Here is a 16319-nt window from a genome sequence, read left to right as displayed (position 1 = left end):
CCCTAGAGACAGAGGCACAGATCTCTGTGAGTTCAAGGCCACCCTGGCTACGCTAGATTGATCCTGTCTCTAAAGAGAAACAGAGCCAAGCCCTGTTGGCTCACACCTTTAGTCCCAGTACATGGGAGTCCTTTGCCTTTAATCCGAGCACTACGGAGGTGGAGACAGAAAGGGATATCGCTGGGTGGAGAGAGGAATATAAAGCAGGAGGAGACAAGAGCTTAGTGCAGTTTGGAGATGCAGTCTGTGGACCGGTAGAGGTAAAAGGTCTCTCTAGTGGCTGGCCACTCTGCTTCCCTGATCTCTCTGCTTTCATCACCTAATATCTGATTCTGGGTTTTTATTAAGAATAATTAGAATTCGTGCTACAGTTCCCCACATCTCTTTCACATAGACATACACACTCTCTTTTTTAAAGAAGAGGAAGCACAGATTTTTTAAGGAAAGGAGAAAGAATTTCTGAGACTTTGAGGGGCTCACAAAAAAGCCCCTCTTTCCCATTCTTAGTTTACTATCCTTCTTTTCATAGATTTTACTTTTTGTTCTTGTTCATTTAGAATCATACCTTTTGTTTGGAGGAGGGGTCCTGGTTTCTTTCACTAGACATATTTTACTAGACATATTTCACTAGACATATTTCATCCATGATGTAGGATATGTCAGTACTTCATTTCTTTTTGAGTGAATAATATTCTACTATATAAATATACCATATTTATTCATTCAGTTGTTTAATTGGTTTGCTTCTATGTTAGCTATTGTGAGCAGTGCTTTTATGAATGAATATATGTGTTAAGTTTTTGTTTCATTAATGTTTGTTTTTATTAGGTTATACCAAGAAGTGGAATTACTGATTTGGTTCTTGTGTGTGTGCTTTTGTGTTTTGTTTTAGCATAGCTGTGCTATTTATAATCCTACCAGAAATAGGTATGGTTTTCAGTTTTTTTACACTCACCATTTTTTTTAAATTATTTTTATTACCATTCTATTGGGATTTCTTGTAATTTTATCCCAGATTTTTACATGGATTTATATAGGCAGCAGATTTGCTCTCTTGGCTTCCAGATGTATGCTACTGATATAATAAACTAGTGTTCCTGAAAAATCAAGCACTAAGACTGATAAGCAAGGTGTTAGTATAGAAGTATCAGTATTAGTATAGTATAGTATAGTATAGTATGGAAGAGACATGAACTTAGTTGTAAGGGTTGGAAAATGTTTTCTGGCCTTTTCAGGTACATTCCATGTTATATAGTAAACATTATTTATTCTTTAAAAGCTAATTGGTTAGGGAGATGGCTCAGTGGTTGAGAACACTTTTAGTTCTTAGCTCCCACATGGGCAGCTTGCAGCTACCTGTAGCTCCAGTTTCAACAGATCTGATGCTGTTTTCTGTCCTGGGTCCCGGCATGTACACAGTCTATGCAAACTCACAGTTGAATACCCATATATGTGGGCTTTTTGTTTTGTTTTGTTTAATTTCAAATCCATTTACTTTTTAAATAAGCTAAATTACTTTTGTACATAAAACCATTTGGAAAGATGAGCAGTTCCTTTGTAGAAATAGCCTGATGTAACAGAAAGCATGAGTTTTGCAGTCGCTACAGATAAAACCTTGAATAGGTTTTATATTTATGAGATTTAGCCAACTTCATTACCATGTACAAACAATTTGAATCCTCTGAGCTGCAGTTTCTTTGTCTATAATTTGAAATGGAAAATTGCATATATTTTTTTGGAGATTTCACTTAATTTGTAGCCTCTCTTCATTTTACAGATAATTTGGTGACTATAAAGTACTTAGTACTGCTACCACCTGTGATACTAACAATCATTCTGAACTTTAATTCTTACCAATTGTTTCAGTTATAGTTAAATATAACCTTAATTTTTTTGACATATTGATTTCCTTTGTATTTGGGAAGTTTTATATTTTTTTAAATAGTAAAATTATATTATTTCTTCAGGAGTACTTCTTTGATTCAAGAGTATTAACAGATGGAGAACTGGCTCCTAATGATCGTTGTTGCCGTGTATGTGGAAAAATAGGTCACTATATGAAAGACTGTCCCAAAAGGAAAAGGTTGGCAAACAATTTTCTATCAATTTTATAGATAAATGTAAGGCTAATTTATATTTATACTTTTATTCAGAAGTGTTTTAACTATGAAAATTAAAATTTTAAGCTCAAGGTTTTCAGTTGGGTCAAATTTCATTTGAGTGGAATTTTTTGTTTTGTTTGTTTTGTTTTTGTTTTTTGAGACAGGGTTTCTCTGTGGTTTTGGAGCCTGTCCTGGAACTAGCTCTTGTAGACCAGGCTGGTCTCGAACTCACAGAGATCCGCCTGCCTCTGCCTCCCAAGTGCTGGGATTAAAGGCGTGCGCCACCACCGCCTGGCTTGGGTGGAATTTTGTAATGTGATATTTATGTTTAGTGGTACCCTATATCATTTGATTTTCAATCATTCTTTTTTTAATAGAAATGTTAATTGACACATTGTGTGTTTGGAATTGTTAGGAACAAGAAAAAAAAAAGACTTCATAGTCACACAAGCGCTAATATAAGTATAATAAGCTGAATCCTGGAGATACATGTGTTTGTGTATTGTATAAATTGAGAAGTACATGTTCTCTGTATCACCTCAAAATATATCTGTGGTTCTAGGCATGGTGGCACACACCTTTAGTCCTAGTGCCTGGGGAGCAGAGGCAGGAGGATCTCTGTGAGTTTGTGGTTAGTGAGAGTGAGGTCAGGACCGCCAGAACTATGTAATAAACCCTGTCTCAAAACAGCATCAATTAAAAAAAAAAGAAAGAAAGATAAAGGAAGAAAAGATTTATATGTGATTCATGCTGTCCCAGGTTCATGTGTACATTCATTACCAAATCTGGCTTAATAAAACATTTGAAAGTTTTTAAATGAATAAGCTCTAGTTTTTATCACTGTTATTTAATAAACTTGGGCCAAGTGCTTATTTTCTGTAAACCTCTGTTTCTTCTTTGAAGTAGAGTTAAGTATCAATCTCTAAGGATTTAGAAGTTCAAAACTTGATATTAGGCTGGGAGGTGGTGGCGCACGCCTTTAATCCCAGAACTCAGGAGGCAGAGGCAGATAGATCTCTGTGAGTTCAAGGCCAGCCTGGTCTACAAGAGCTAGTTCCGGGACAGGCTCCAAAGCTACAGAAAAATCCTATCTCGAAAACAAAACAAACCAAAAAAACTTTGATATTAAAATTTTTTAGTATGGCTGGGCATGGTGGTATACCCCTTTATTCCCAGCACTTGAAAGGTACAGGCAGGAAAGATCTTTGACATTGAGGCCATTGGAGTCTCCATAATGAGTTCCAGACCAGGAAGGAACATATAGTGTCAAAAATAAATAAATAAATACTGTTATAAAATGATTACAATACTTAAATTAAGTATTGAAATATGATTTAAGTATGTTATAAATGAAAGTATATTTTAAAAAAAAAACAGCATAAAACTGCTTGTTAGTTCATTTGTCATTGTATATGGCTTAGTTTGTTTGTGAATCATCAGTTTGTAAGTTCCTGGCTCCACATTATTGGTATCAGCAGTTTACTGTTTAGACTAAAGAAGAAAGACAGTGAAGAAGAGAAGGAAGGAAATGAAGACGAAAAAGATTCCCGAGACCTTCTTGATTCCCGAGACCTTAGGTGTTTCATATGTGGAGATGCAGGACATGTACGCCGGGAATGCCCAGAGGTCAAGATGGCCCGCCAGAGGAATAGCAGTGTGGCAGGTAAGTACAAAAGATCAAAAATAGTTGAGAATGTTTATTTGCTTGTTGATAGGGGTCTAATCAAGGCTGCTGTGCCTGCTAAGGACATGGGTAACTACTGAGCTACAGCCCCAGTACTAGTATACTTGGTTTTGGGGACAGAGTTTTGCTATATAATGCAGGCTAACCTCAAGCTTATGATCTTCCTACACCAGCTTCCCTGGAGTTGCAGATGTTATAATACCTGACTTCAGATATTCTTTTTAGTTGATCTGGGCTGGGGGTTTAGCTCAGTGAAAGTGCAAATCTGTGATGTACCAGGTCCTGGGTTTGGTGCCCTACAATGTGACATTTAAAAAAAAAAATTCAGAAAAAGAAAAAATCAATTTTTATATAGGAGATTGAAAAGTGTCTTTTAAGTCCACTATTCCTGAGATGGAAACAAGAGACACACTGTGTAACTCAGGTCTTGAATTCACAGAAATCCTTACATTTCAGTGCTTCAAGCATTGAGATTATAGATATAAAACAACGTACTTACCCACTTTTTCTGTATCTTTTGACTTTTTTTTCTGTGATGTCATCTCTCAGCAGCCCAGCTGGTCCGCAACCTTGTCAATGCTCAGCAAGTGGCTGGTTCAGCCCAGCAACAGGGTGACCAGTCCATTAGGACTAGACAGTCTTCAGAATGTGTAAGTATTCTGCCTTTGAATGAGTTTGACAGGAAGAGAGTCGTATCTGACTCTTCACAACTTTTAATTTTGGAGCCTTTTACACTTTATTTCCTTGCTGTAAAAGTGCACTGTGGAGTACATTTACTGGTAGTTCCTAATGTCTGGAGGCCAAGGCAGTGTGATGCTTTGAGCCTAGGACAACCCCCCCCCCCCCCCACCTGATACAGGGTTTCTCCTTGTGTAGCCCTGGCTGTCCTGGAACTGTCTCTGTTGACCAGGCTGGCCTCCAAACTCACAGAGATCCTCCTACCTCTGCTTCTCAAGTGCCAGTATTCCATTACTGCCTAGCTACCCTAGAAGCTTCTTAAAGAGAGGTGACAAAGATCCTGAATTTGGTGTTTATATTTTCCAGTTCATTGTTGAAGCCCAACAGAAACATTAGGTAGTTTACATTATTAGTTTATATGAATGAAGATTTAAGTTTTTTGCCTAAGGTTAGTAGATAACTTGAACTCTATATGTTCTGTGTATATAAACTTATATTCTAATTATTTTTCTGTGATGCTCCTAGTTTTCTTTGTTATTTACCTTTTTTCTCACCTGACTTTTCTTTACGAATTTAATGGACATTGTTTTTCTGGTGTCTAACAAAGCAACTCTGCTGTGGGATAATGTTCTTGTACTCTGTAAAGACTTTTCACTCATAATGATTTAATAAAAAACGCTGATTGGCCAGTAGCCAAGCAGGAAGTATATGCAGGGCAACCAGACTAGGATAATTCTAGGAAGAACAAAGGCAGAGAGCCAGTTGTCATCAGATACAGAGGAATCAAGATGAGAATGCCTCACTGAGAAAAAATGCCAAGCCAATTTGAATTATGGGTTAATTTAAGTTGTAAGAGCTAGTTAATAATAGTCGTGCGTTAGGACTGGAGAGATAGCTCAGTGGTTAAGAGCACTGGCTGCTCTTCGAGAGGTCCTGAGTTCAATTCCCAGCAACCACATGGTGGTTCACAACCATCTGTAATGAGATCTGGCGCCCTCTTCTGGCTTGCGGGCATACATGGAGGCAGAATGTTGTATGCATAATAAATAAATAACATCTTTAAAAAAAATAAGCCTGAGTTAATAGGCCAAACAGTTTATAATTAATACAAGCTTCTGTATGTTTCTTTGGGAATGAATGGCTGTGGGACCAGGGGGAACAGAAACTATGTCTACAGCTTTAATGTGTCCAGAATGTTACGTTTCTTTCTAGTACTATAGATTTGCTCTGTCTTCTTGTGTTTATGGCCTTAATGTCTGTCTTACAGTCTGGTTTTCTCTTACATTTTTCTTTCCTTCAAGCTCTATTTTTTCATTCTTTTCAAAAATTACTCATAAATTGTGGCAGGGAATGTAGCTCAATTGGGACAGTGCTTGCTTGCCTAGCATGCACAGGCCCTGGGTTTGATCCTAGCACTGTAGAAACAAGGCACTGTGGCACATACTTGTAATCCTAGCACTTGGAAGGTAAAAAAAAAAAAAAGGAGGATCAGAAGTTCAATGTCCTGTGTGTTATATTTTAAATTTGAGAAATCATTGCTTGGGTGTTGTGATTCACACCTTTAACATACCACTTGAGAGATTAGGGCCAGCAGATCTATGTGAATTCCAGGCCAGCCTTGTCTACATTGGTAAATTCTAGGCCAGGTAGGGTTACAAACTGAGACCGTCTTAAATAACTTAAGTAATAAAGAAACAAATAAATAAATAAACAAACAGATAATCCTTACAGTCCTTTGTTTCACTCAGTCCCTCTGTTTTAATCTCAGGACTTCTGAGGTGTAGCAGCTTTTGTTTTGTTTTGTTTTGTTTTTTGAGGCAGGGCTTCTCTTTGTAGCCCCAGCTGTCCTGAAATTTGCTGAATAAACCAGCCTGACCTTGAACTCAGAGACCCAATTGCCCCTGCCTCTGGAGTGTTGGGATTAAAGGTGTGTGCCACATTGGGCTTCATTGTACCCTTTTAATTAGTTTCATCAGGGTTTTTTTTTTCTTTTTCATTATTATAAAATCAGAATAATTATTTTTAACTGCAAATGGATTCTGGTTTAGTTCTAATTTTCAGCAGTTTTGCACTGCTTTTTTATAAATTGTAGAAATTATGGGATATACAAGTCACAGGAACTCTCATTGCTTTGTTTTTTGTTTAGTTCTTCAGTCTGAGAGATATATGTAGACAGATTTTTCTTTGGATTGCCAGATCACAAAAAAATGATACAGAGACTTAATGAAAGTCCAACCTATAGCTTAGGCTTGTCCCATTAGCTACTATAACTTAAATTATAACCCATTACAACCCATTTATATTAATCTATGTTTTGTCTCATGGCTTTTTATCTCTCTTCCATCTTGCATCTCCTGCTTCCTCTCCTGTCCTCTGGCGTCTCTCCTATGCCTAGATTCATCTCCTCTTCTTCCTCTCCCTGTAAGTCCCATCTACCCTCTTCTTGCCTATTAGTCATTTCAGTTTATTATTAAACCAATTAGAAGGCAACTTGGCAAAGACATCTTCACAGCGTACAAAAGATTATTTTGGGACTGGAGAGATGACTCAGAAGTTAAGAGCACTGACTGCTCTTTCAGAGGTCCTGCGCTCTGTTCCCAGCAACCACGTGGTGGCTCACAACCTTATCTTAATGAGATCTGGAGTCCTCTTCTGGCATGTAGGCATATATGCAGACAGAACATTGTATCCATAATAAATCAATCAATCTTTTAAAAAAATTATTCCACAATAGATATGTTAATCCCTTACCTGTGTACTGTACTATTATACTTCTTTCTGATTTCAGTTACCTTAGACAGTTAAGTCTTTCCATGCCCATAGACATGGTATTCCTGCTGCTAAATACTCTTTCCTTCTTCGTATCCTCTTGACTTTTACCAGATTTCCTTTTATTTACATTTAGTCTCAGTTTAAAAGTTACTTCCTCTGGGAAATTCCTTGATCTCTACATTTCTTGAAAAGTGGGAGTTTTTCCTTGTTTATCATTATATAATATAAGTGAAAGGGTTTTTTGTTGTTGTTTGTTTGTTTTGGGATAGTCTCAATATGTAGCCCAGGCTGACCAGGACATGGGATCTTCTGATTTTATCCTTCTGCCTGCTCAGAGATAGCACACTACTGTACCTGCTTGTCCAATCATAGTAATAATACATTATGGTCTATTGTGATTACTTGTGTAATATTTTTCTGCTCCCTGGTTTCCCTGCCCAGGAAACTTTTAAGGCATACATGTTAGTATTGTATTTTAAGTACTTAGTAGCAATGCTTGGTAACACAATTGTTCAGGGAACTGTATGAAAGTGCTATGAGTTATTTACGTGTTTGTTTCTAGTTTAGATAGGAAATACATTGTTTATGATGGGAATGATGCTAAGTTCTCACTCTTTCTTGCAAGAGAAACGCTTATGAACCATTACCCATATGAGAGAATTTGAGCACCTTGAGGAAAATTTTAACTTCACGTAATAGGAGATTTTATTATTTGTTATTATATATATCAAATAGTTCTGTATATGCTGTCTTAAGGATATAACTATGCTTATTATATTTTAATCTTCATTTTAGGAAATTAAAATGTTTATAAATTAATTTTTAAAATTGTCTTTTCTGTTTTCCTGCAGTCTGATTCACCATCTTATTCTCCTCAGCCTCAGCCATTTCCACAGAATTCTCCCCAGCCATCCACTATTCCCCCGCCTCCAGCCCAGCCAGGATCCCAGCCTAAGCTTGGCCCACCCCAACAGGGAGGCCAGCCCCCTCATCAGGTTCAGATGCCCTTGTATAACTTTCCTCAGTCACCACCAGCTCAGTATTCTCCCATGCATAGTATGGGATTATTGCCAATGCACCCCCTCCAGATCCCTGCCCCATCGTGGCCCATCCATGGCCCAATGCTCCACTCTGCACCTGGCAGTACCCCCAGCAATATTGGCTTGAATGATCCCAGCATCATCTTTGCACAGCCTGCTGCCAGACCGATGGCAATCCCTAACTCTTCTCATGATGGACATTGGCCTCGTACTGTGGCTCCAAATTCCCTGGTGAACAATGGTGCAGTGGGTAATTCGGGTAATTTTCCTTTTTTCCTCTTTTATCTTTGGTTGTGGGAAGGTTAAGTAATTGGTATTATTATTAGTTGAATTTTGGGTAACAGTGAGAAGAAAGGAGGATAAGAGCTATATTCATAGAGGTGGAATATAGAATTTAGATTAAAAGTAAACAGTATAGGCTTTGGACACATACTGTCAAGACTTAAATTTTGTCTGCCATTTATTACAAGGTATTGACATTCTCTCTGTGCATGTGTTTCATCTCTACAATAAGGATATGAATAGTGTCTAACAGTGTTGAGAATATTAAATGATGTAATACTTATAAATATTGTTCTTTTTATTGTTTTCCTTTCACTCTCAACCTTATTTGGCATCAGTGTTATTGGTACTCATTTTATAAATGATAAAATTGAGAGCCTGATGGATTTGGTATTGTACACTTGAATCCTAGCACTCAGGATTATTAAGACTAGCCTGGGCTAAATGAAACCCTGTCTCAAAGAACAAAATGCGGGAAGCCAGGTGTGATAATGCATTTGAGGCCAGCTTGAGCAATGTGAGAGGCCCCTCCCCTGGGGGTAAATGGGATGAAACTGAAGAAGTAACTTAACTGTCACCAGTTAATTGTGGTAGGTTCAAGATTTAAACTAGGGTTTGTTTCAAGATTTGGGTTTTACTAAACCTATGCTCATTTCTACCCTTCTTTTAATTGGGAGAGGAATAATAAAAATGTAGGAAAATGTAGGTTTAAGCACAAGCATTAGGAGAAGGAAACCGGTCAGAGCAAAGTAACACACACCTAAGAACATGGGTGTGAGTTGTAGAAAGTGAGACATGCCCGAGTGTGGCTGGGCTCCCCTTTCTTTCCTTCTTTTTGTTTGTTGTCTTTCCTTCCCTTTCCCTTTCTACTCCTTCCTTCATCGTTACAGGATGACCCCAGTTCTGCTTCCTTGTTGCTTGGATTACTATACCTGGCTAAGGAACAATACATTCAAAAAGCAAAAGATAACTGCATTAGTAGAATTAATAAACAGTTGTTTTTTTTTCTGATACCTTAAATACATATTGAGACATGATAAAAATTTTAAAGATTACTTAATATATTACTAAAATGTTATTATAGTTGCCTATTTAAGATAGTTTATTTGCTTTATTTGCTAATTTTATATTCAGCTTTGCAGCGATGACTATCTTCATCTTAAATAGTACTGTGGAAAATTTCAAATATACAAAATGAGAGCCGGGCGGTGGTGGCGCACGCCTTTAATCCCAGCACTCGGGAGGCAGAGGCAGGCGGATCTCTGTGAGTTCGAGACCAGCCTGGTCTACAAGAGCTAGTTCCAGGACAGGCTCCAAAACCACAGAGAAACCCTGTCTCGAAAAAAACCAAAAAAAAAAAAAAAAAAAAAAAAAAACACAAAATGAGAGAGTGTAATACCACCAGTGAACTTATCAGTTACCAGTAATTTACTATTTTCTTTTTAATCTAACCCCTTACCACAGTTTTAAAATCTCAGACGGGATCAAAACTGCTTTTAGCCAGGTAGTGGTGGCACATGCAGAGCACTTGGGAGACAGAGGCAGGTGGTTCTATGTGAGTTAGAGGACAGTCTGGTCTACAGAGCAAGTTTCAGGATGGCTACACAGAGAAACCCTATCTCAAAACAAAACAAAACAAAACAGAAGAAAAGAATTGCTTTTGAAATTCAGTTGGGATGGTGGGATGGGTAAACTGGCCTAGAATTTATTGTGTAGATCAGGATGGCTTCTAATTTGAAGTGATTCTCTTGCTTCTATTGGGATTAATAACAGCACACACCTTTAATCCTAGTATCAGCTCAAGGTCAAACCTGGTCTACAAAGGGAGTTTAGGACTTCCAGGGCAGTTACTAGAAAAACCATTTATGTAAAAAAGAATTAAACCTAGTGTATATGCTTGCTAGGCCAGCACTGTACCATAGAGTTATGTCTCCAAACCAAAAGTATGTTATCTCTTAGAGATAACCTCTAATCTGTTTAGAATAAACAGATGGAACTCTGGTTTCTAAGATCAAAGGAAATAGAGTATAGCCAGTCATTGTGCCATTGTGCTTGTATCTGTCACAGTCTTATTATATATAGACAGAACCTATATTTTGTCCTTCGATAGATTAGTTCACTTTTTATACAAGTACTTTCTTCAGCCTGCCATTGGTATATCTTTTTTCAGTCATAATGAACATCTTGGAAATTATTATATTGTCTCTTACCCAGGTTATTAAAGTGGTTGTTTTTACCTGCGATGTCTTCCATTACCTTTAATACCCATTTTCATACCTCCTACCTTCCCCCAAAGATTTAATTTACACCACTGTTTTCAAGAAGCCTTTGAATCTTGCCAGTCTTCTCCTCCAGTTGAATTTTACCTTTTGTCTGCTTGTTTCCTTAAGTATTTATACCATAGCACTTACCTAATTGTGTCTGAAGATTAGGATTTTATTGGAGTGAAAGATTGTGTAATTTTTCTCTCTTTTTTTCTTGTTGTCTGAAATGAGGACTATGTGTAGCCCTGTATCTTCTTGAACTCACAGAAATCCACCTGCCTCTGCCTCTGGAGGGTTGGGATTAAAGGTTTGTTCTACCATGCCTAATCTCACCAATTTTGAAATTATTTCTAGTGACATAGTAGTGTTATATATTTGACTGTGAAAATTGAGCAAGGAAAATTGAAGTAAATCCTTAAAAAATATCTTATGTTAAAATATCATTTCTTAATTGGCCATGATGATACCTAATTCTCAGTTATTTGCAAACTCCAAGTCCGTAAGTTTAGCACTGTTAATTTTAAGGTCACTTTCTTTGCAAACCAGCCTTTTCTGATTGCCTCCCAAGAAGACTGATTATGAAAATGTAGCAAATACAAGCTTTTCCATCCGATATCTCCTAACAGGAATCAGAAGGATAGAAGTGTCCTTCAGTTCCTTTCTCATATATTGTTACCTAAATGAGAAAAACGATTAAAAACAACCAGTTTGGGTTGAAAAAAATGCACCTTAAAGACACAACCAGACATTGTTGAGATTGGCCATAGGAAGAACATGACTCCCATTAATTTTTTTTAATATTTATTTATCTATTATGTATACAATATTCTGTCTGTGTGCATGCCTGCAGGCCAGAAGAGGGCGCCAGACCCCATTACAGATGGCTGTGAGCCACCATGTGGTTGCTGGGAATTGAACTCAGGACCTTTGGAAGGGCAGGCAATGCTCTTAACCTCTGAGCCATCTCTCCAGCCCCCATTAAATTTTTTTTTTCTGTGTGTACACCTGTGCAGGCTTACACATGCTATACCTCATGTTTGGAGGTTAGAGGATACCTTTCAGGAGTTTGTTTTTCCCTTCCACTGAGAATTCCTGGACTCAAGCTCAGACTGTTAAGGAAGTACCCATTTTACCTAGATCCAGTGTATGTGTGTGTGTGTGTTCTTGTTTGTTTTCCAGAGTGTGTGTAAGCCAATTAAATTTTTTTTCAATCACCATTTATAACCTGAGGATAAAAAAGGAGCCATAGCAATTTTCAGAATTGTGATTTGAATTTACCTATGTTTGGTTCCAAAACCCAGGTTTTCAGCCACAGTACCTCAACTTTTTTGTAAGAGCTTCTTCCAGTCCTAGAATTCTGGACTAGTTGACATTATTATAAAGGTAAAAACCTAAGTTTTGTAGTATGATGTATTAAGATTCTTTGAGATGTATATCCCCACCAACCTGACCATTTCTTCATCTTCCTGTTTGTTGAGTGGTTGTTTTGTGTGAAAGGGTCTGTTTTTTGGTTTTCAGACAGGGTCTCTGGCTGTCCTGGACTCATTGTGTCAACCAGGCTGGCCTTGATCCTCACAGAGATTCACCTGCCTCTGCCTCAAGTGTTGGGATTAAAGGTGTGCGCCACCATGCTCGGTTTGATAGTGATTGTTTTGTATTCCCAAACTTCCTTGCCTTTATACATTCCCATCCTTCTAAAGTGCCCATTCTGCCACTTTTGTCTGTTCTTTAAAATTCTAATTGGAGATGGTAAGAAAACTTCTCACCTTCAAATTCTATTAGCCATCTTTGATATAACTGATGTATTATTGTATATATTGTGTATACAAGTAATTTGAACAAATAATAATGCTTGATTCTTTAAAAGAAATTTGGTATCTGGATTAGTGTAATACATAGTTGATGATAGTTATTCCGTATGTCTCTGGAATGAAGGAATATTTGAATTAGTAAACTAATATTTTAAAATACTTTTTTTTTCTTGTTGGAATGCAGAGCCACGATTTCGAGGACTCACTCCTCCAATTCCATGGGAACATGCACCACGTCCCCATTTCCCCCTTGTCCCAGCTTCGTGGCCTTATGGTTTGCATCAAAACTTCATGCATCAGGGAAATCCAAGATTTCAGCCCAACAAACCCTTCTATGCTCAAGGTACCAGTACTTACAAATCAATTATCAAACTGGGTGGGTATTCTAAAATGGGAATCTCAGTGGAGGCCAGAATCTAGGAATAACATTTGCATTTGGTAAATATTTATTGAGAGCATATTGTATGAATATGCCAGACTATAGGCAGTATTTATTGTCCAAGCTGCCCATATTAATGCACAGTTTAATAGGAGAGCCAAGCATGGAAAAAACAGACAAAATACTGTTTAGAAGAATGAAGTCACCTAGTCCCTCTACTGGGTAGGGTTTAGGTACTAGAGATTGCATCTGAATTCCATCTTGTAATATGAGAACTATTTATTACTCTAGAATTTAGAAGGAAGGAATGTGCTCTTAGTTAAGGGAATACATATGTCACTGAATTTTGGGTGACATAAAAAAAAGAAATAACCAGCCAGGCGTGGTGCTTGCCTTTAACCCCAGCTCTTGGGAGGCAGAGGCAGGTGAATCTTAGTGACTTTGAGGCCAGATGGTCTACAAAGCGAGTTCAAGACAGTCAGGACTATTATGTTGAGAACCCTATCTTGAACTCCCCCACCCCCACCCCAGCCACAAAAGGGGAGGGGAGAAAAAATACTAGGGAGAGGAGGTGGATGGTAATGATAATGCTAGATAGCCATTACTATTAAATGGTAATGCTAGATAGGGAAGGTAGGCAGAAAAATTCTGTAAAGGAGTTTCAACTTCACGTAGTAAATTGTAAGGATCTAATAGTGTTTGAGTCAGATTTGTTTAGTAAAAGGGCATGAATGACTCTAGAATTAATTCTATTCCATTACTATATTAATAGTGTAATAGCTGTGACTGAGGTAATAACGATTGCAAACCATACATTTTAAGGACTAAGACCATTTTATCTAACCTCTTATTTCAAAAGTATCTGTCTCAATGGCAGTGGTGGCACACGCCTTTAATCCCAGCACTTGGGAGGCAGAGACAGAGGGATCTTTGTGTGAGTGAGGTCAGCCTGGTCTACAGAACGAGTTCCAGGACAGACTCCAGAGAAATTCTATCTTGGGGGGCAGGGGGAGTAGTCTCTCAGGAGGGAGTAACTTTCCTGATCTGTGAACTGCTGGATGCTGGATACTTGAATAGAGCAGCAGTTCTTTTTTTTTTTTTTTGGTTTTTTCGAGACAGGGTTTCTCTGTGGTTTTGGAGCCTGTCCTGGAACTAGCTCTTGTAGACCAGGCTGGTCTCGAACTCACAAGATCCGCCTGCCTCTGCCTCCCGAGTGCTGGGATTAAAGGTGTGTGCTACCACCGCCCGGCGAGCAGCAGTTCTTAACCTGCTTTGGAGATCAGGTGACTTTCACAGGGTTTGCCTAGAACCATCAGAAAACACATTACATTATGATTCAGCACAAAAGCAAAATTAAAGTAGCAATGAAAATAATTTTATGGTTGAGGGTCACCACAACACAAGGGACTATAAAAGTGTTGTAGCTAGGAAGGCTGAGAACCACTGATATAATGTGAATGGCACAAAATTGACTATGGTTGTTGGATTTATCTCTTGAGCAGAGCTGTAGAGGAAGTTGTCAGAAAAGTTTGCAGTTTTTCTGTGTGTGGGTTTTCTTTTCCCCCTTTTTTTTTTCCTCTCCCCCTCCCATTGTTTTGTCCTGCTTCTTTTATTATAAGAATTTTTAAAGCACTGTGTAACTAGTATCTTAGTTTATCTTAATGGATTGTGAAGTGAGTAGGCACAAGCCTTTCAGCCTGCTGTCTGTGTTATTTCCAGCAGACAGATGTGCTGCCCGTCGCTGTAGAGAGCGTTGCCCCCACCCACCAAGAGGAAACGTGTCGGAGTAATGGCAACCCACAGCAGCCAGCCAATCCTGCTGCCTCAAGGGTATCCATACCTCAGTGTCAGTTACACTCAGCAGAAAAAGTGACATTTAAGGAAAGCAAAACAAATCAGGTCCTGATTTAAAATTTTCACACGTTTAGATAGCTTATTTAAATTCTAAGACTGTTTTTAAACACTGTATTATTTGTATATAAATATGAACTATAGTTTTTACTGGTATCACTAAAATAAGTGATACAAATTTCATCTATTTTATTACCCTATTTTTAAGGGAGTTTTATGTTTTGTTTAACCTTGATGAATTGTATAAAGAGAGAATTTAAAAAATTACATTCTTTATTTTCTATTAGCTGTATTCATACTTTGGTTGCTCCAGACTTTATATATATTGTTCTTAAGGATTAGGGAAGGATTTCATGTGTTTTAAATTTGTCACTTCTATTCTTTACAGAATCTTGTAGTGCCAAAAACTTTTTAAAAGGTCAAAAAAAAAATAAAATAAAATTACAACAAAGATTCAAAAAATTTTTCTTTTACATACTTGTATGTTGAATATATTCAAACTTGAATGGAAAGTTGCTTTTGTCTGTATTTTGAAGTTCTATTTTAAGTTAATAAATCTTTTTGACAAGAGTCAAATTTGGTTAATTCATCTGGTTTAGATGATAGGAATATGTTGTAATAATGGAAAGATTTAACTTTACAGTGACTATTATAAATCAGATTTAGTTTTAGAGATTTAAAGGTCTTTTCTTTCATCTTATTGGATTTTTACAACTACCATATGAAGGTGATAAAAGCAGGTGCCATGTCCATTTTATCATCGAAATGAAAATTGCAGAGCAGAACAGTGAAGAGAAATAGAAAGGCAACAATGTCATGCTACAGTTTGACTCGAAGTAGATGAGTTGCAGATAGCTTTCCTATTTTGTGCAAGATACTGGGTTCAGTCCCTAGCAATACCTTTCCTCCAGCCCATCCCCACCTCTACAACCCCCCTGCTGCCGCCAATCTTTTAAAAGGAGAGGAAATTTTTTTTGGTGAAGAAATAGTACCTGCCTGCCTGTCTATTCAGAGTCCTGGACAGACACTTGCCAGGATTGTTACTTTTTATCAATACTGGTGATCAGTCATTAGTCTTGTAGCTGCTGGGATGTATTCTCAGAAATACATTATGTGGTGATGTCATCATTGTTCAAACATCAGAGTTTGCTTAAACTTAGATCCTGTCAATCAGTTTATTTGGTGTCTTGTTGCAATTAGCAGGCACACAAACATGAGATGTGTGAGGCGGCTACCAGCAAAATATATCACACCCTTAAAGTAATAGAAACGCTTTTAACTACACAAACATACACTTTATGAACTTTACAGAAGTGTGGGTGCTGTACCTTTTTATAACTGGCAGTACAATAGGTTTGATAGACCAGCCCACTATAAACCTGTGTGTAGTATATAGGTAGTTCTGAGTTATAACACCTGCAGTACGAATTTTCAGCCCCATCATTATAGGCCATGA

At 37.7% G+C, this 16319-nt stretch overlaps 1 protein-coding gene across 6 annotated transcripts in view; it reads left to right on the top strand.

The window, feature by feature from the left end:
* The window catches only part of Tut4 (terminal uridylyl transferase 4), a 96710-nt gene extending 81277 nt beyond the window's left edge, over positions 1-15433 (top strand). Inside the window, exons 25-30 of one of the 6 annotated variants that reach the window (XM_041651560.1) lie at positions 1968-2083; positions 3593-3765; positions 4336-4436; positions 8088-8535; positions 12818-12976; positions 14735-15433. In XM_041651560.1, coding sequence (XP_041507494.1) covers positions 1968-2083; positions 3593-3765; positions 4336-4436; positions 8088-8535; positions 12818-12976; positions 14735-14802 — 1065 coding nt within the window. In that variant the 3' untranslated portion in view covers positions 14803-15433. Of the gene's footprint in view, positions 1-1967; positions 2084-3577; positions 3766-4335; positions 4437-8087; positions 8536-12817; positions 12977-14731 lie in introns of all 6 variants that reach the window. The other 5 variants (XM_041651558.1, XM_041651556.1, XM_041651557.1 and 2 more) reach the window with 5 other exon arrangements.
* Positions 15434-16319: the final 886 nt, after the last annotated feature.

Source organism: Microtus oregoni, unplaced genomic scaffold (assembly GCF_018167655.1).
Source record: "Microtus oregoni isolate MIOR12 unplaced genomic scaffold, Mior012 000005F_ref0000423, whole genome shotgun sequence".
Taxonomy (NCBI): Eukaryota; Metazoa; Chordata; class Mammalia; order Rodentia; family Cricetidae; genus Microtus; species Microtus oregoni.
This window is presented reverse-complemented; position numbering and strand designations above follow the sequence as displayed.